General features: G+C 41.9%; 1 protein-coding gene across 1 annotated transcript; it reads left to right on the forward strand.

Annotated features, from left to right (window-relative positions):
* Positions 1 to 9: 9 nt before the first annotated feature.
* On the forward strand, positions 10 to 1,569 carry LOC110021690 (the record flags this gene model as incomplete). The annotated part of the gene is given in 1 exon segment (XM_020720283.1): positions 10 to 1,569. A coding segment is annotated over 1 exon segment (300 nt), but the record flags the coding sequence as incomplete, so codon positions are not given.
* Positions 1,570 to 2,781: the final 1,212 nt, after the last annotated feature.

A 2,781-nucleotide genomic window follows, 5' to 3' on the forward strand; every position in this document is an offset into this window, starting at 1 on the left:
CCATTTAAAAAGAAGTAAAACAAAAGAAAGATGAGGCAAACCCACTTCCAAAACTAGTAAAATCAAGGGAATAAACAATGAGTGGATCGACCTAAGAGCGTTAAATAACAAACAATTGAAACCCAAAACATCGGGCAAAGAGAGGTCCGTAAAACAAATTCCAAACCGCATGTAAATCAACACCTAAATGCTACATAAATCTTGTCAAAATAGAGCGTAAATTATCTCAAAATTAGCCCATCAAAATGCTTCAAAACATTGATTAAAACAATCCCGCAGATGGTAGGTTTAATGCCTCCAAAACATTAGGCGAAGCTCCCAAAATCAGCCCTAAAACAGTAATTTTAAAATTCCCAAACAGCTCTCATGTAAGATCAAGACATCAATTTTAAATATCCCAAAATCAATTAGGAAATTCAGTCCGAAATAGTGTGTAAACTCTCAAAAATCGGTTAACAAATTGTCTTTAAAATAGTACGTAAATCAGTTGACAAAGCCCTTAAAAATTGCAATGTTTAGATCCACCAAACAGCATGTAAAACAGCCCCCAAGGGAGGCATCCAGAAATGAAAGAGTATAGACTTACAAAGAAGCATTCAAGCCCTAGAATAACGGTCATATCGAGCCTCATTGTATTTCCTTTCGAGGGCTTGAAACATGAAATTAACAAATAAGTATTTAAGATCAACAAATAAATGGTCATTGAGACTCCACAATATTGCATTTAGGTGCTTGAAACATAAAACCAACAGCTAAGCATTTAAAATCAACAATAACGTATGACCAAAATAGTGTTTATAATTCCCCAGAATTAGTAAGCATCTATGGCCAAAGCAGTATTTTATTCTTTCAAAATCGCAAGTTTATAAGGCTCGAAACAACGTCCATGTCATTCTAAAACTTTCAATTCAGCAAGTAGGTCTACAAAAATGAAGTTTATGCGTAGATAATGCATTATCTTATTGCAACATAAAATATTTGAGTGTTATGCATACTCATGTGAAAGTTCAAGGCAATAGATATGTAAAAGCACATGGATTGAGTGGATGTTTATGTAAATCTTCCTAACTTGTAGATGCATATATTGCATAAATAAAATGAACAGTACAGTAGTAAAATAAGAATTCGTTACCCAGTTACTGCAATTGTTAAGTTTCTGTATTCCAAAGCTTTTCAGAAGTTCTGGAGTTCAGTGTTCCTCCTACCTCCAATGCGGGCAAGGGAGTCGGCCGAGTGATCCTGGTCGAGAGAAAGAGAGTCCAACGAGATATGGAGTCGTTCGGTCTGTTGAGATGGCGAGTCGAGCGTTTATCTCGAGCGAGGAAGAGGCGAGCAGGAAATTCGGCGTGGAAGACGCAACAGATGCTTCGGTTGGGAGAAGGAGACGAGCGACTCGGTCTGTCCGACGGAACTTGGAATCGCGCACGCAGAGAAGAAGCGGGCAGGCGAATGCGTCGAGCGTGGCTTGCGGCTTCGTCAATGCGGGAGACGGGACCGAGAAGCAACGTCTGGAGGCGCGTCGAGCGGGCTGAGGCGGGGCTTGCGGCTTCGTCGATGCGGGAGACGGGACCGAGCAGGGATCGGGAGATTGGCGAGCGAAGGGAGAGGCGAAGCAGGTGAGTACTTCGGTGCAGGAGGCAGAGAGGGGAAGAAAGCTCGGGATCGAACCAGGAAGAAAAGCTCGGGGGGCTGCGAATTAAGTCCAATCGGACAGATTCCTTTTAGAAACGGAGCGGGAACCGTTATTTTGGAAACAATAGGCGGGGAAATTAATAATTTCCAAATGCAGGAAGGATTTAATTAGAATGTGTTAACACCTGCATTAATTTTGATTAAGACAAAAATTAAATAATTCATTTGAATTTTGAAATTTGAATTTCAAATTCAGGTGAGCTGGTGCCTAGCCCGTGCTCAGCCTGAATCGAACCCGAGTCAAACCTGGGTTGAGTCCGGGCCCGCACCTAAAAAAGCATCGATTTCCGTGCGGTTCGCGCGAGTGTGGAACCACAACAATATGGGTGTCTTTTCTAGCTAAAATCGACGTTCCGGACGCGTCGGTGTAGTCCGTTTCGTCATCCGTGGTCGTCCGGACGAGTTTGCCGGCGGGCGAGTCAATTTAAGCCAAAATTGTGCGTGATGCAGTGAGTGCGTGAAATGTGGCGTTCACGAATAATCGAGTCACAAAGGGTTCACCTAAGGCTATTTGATCCTATAGGAACTCAATTTCGGGCCCTCTACATGTTGGTCCGTAGCCCTTGCAACTAAAAGTTGAGTGCTTCGAACCACTCATGCGAGTTCTTCACAAAAATGAGTCAAGAAGTGGCTTGAAATTTTACGGGAGGTGGGCCCCATTGCTAGTCCGCTAGGATGGTCAATAAAAACTCCTAAAGCTAGATCCTAGGTTCTAAGAGTAGGAGACTAAGACCTCACTAAAAATGAGGTCAACAAAGATTTACATACCACTCAATTCTTATGTATTTGCATATCTAACCTAAACTTCAATTTTTGCATACACACCACTTTCCTTTGTATTTCTCGTTTTGGGGCAATTATATGTATAGAATTCAAAACATTGCTATTTACAAAACCGACACCCTCTTGCATCCATTTTTTAAAGTTCACTGGGGCAATTACACATACACAGGGCTCGAAACATTGCTATTTACTTGAGTTTTGAAGATATGCTTTGGATCCCAAATCATCTTCTAGCTATTTTCTATGTGTTGCTTGAATACAAGAACTGGAGGCCCTTTCTAGTGATGGATCAAGTGGAATCCGAGC

This window comes from Phalaenopsis equestris, unplaced genomic scaffold (genome assembly GCF_001263595.1).
Source record: "Phalaenopsis equestris unplaced genomic scaffold, ASM126359v1 Scaffold000140, whole genome shotgun sequence".
Classification (NCBI taxonomy): domain Eukaryota; kingdom Viridiplantae; phylum Streptophyta; class Magnoliopsida; order Asparagales; family Orchidaceae; genus Phalaenopsis; species Phalaenopsis equestris.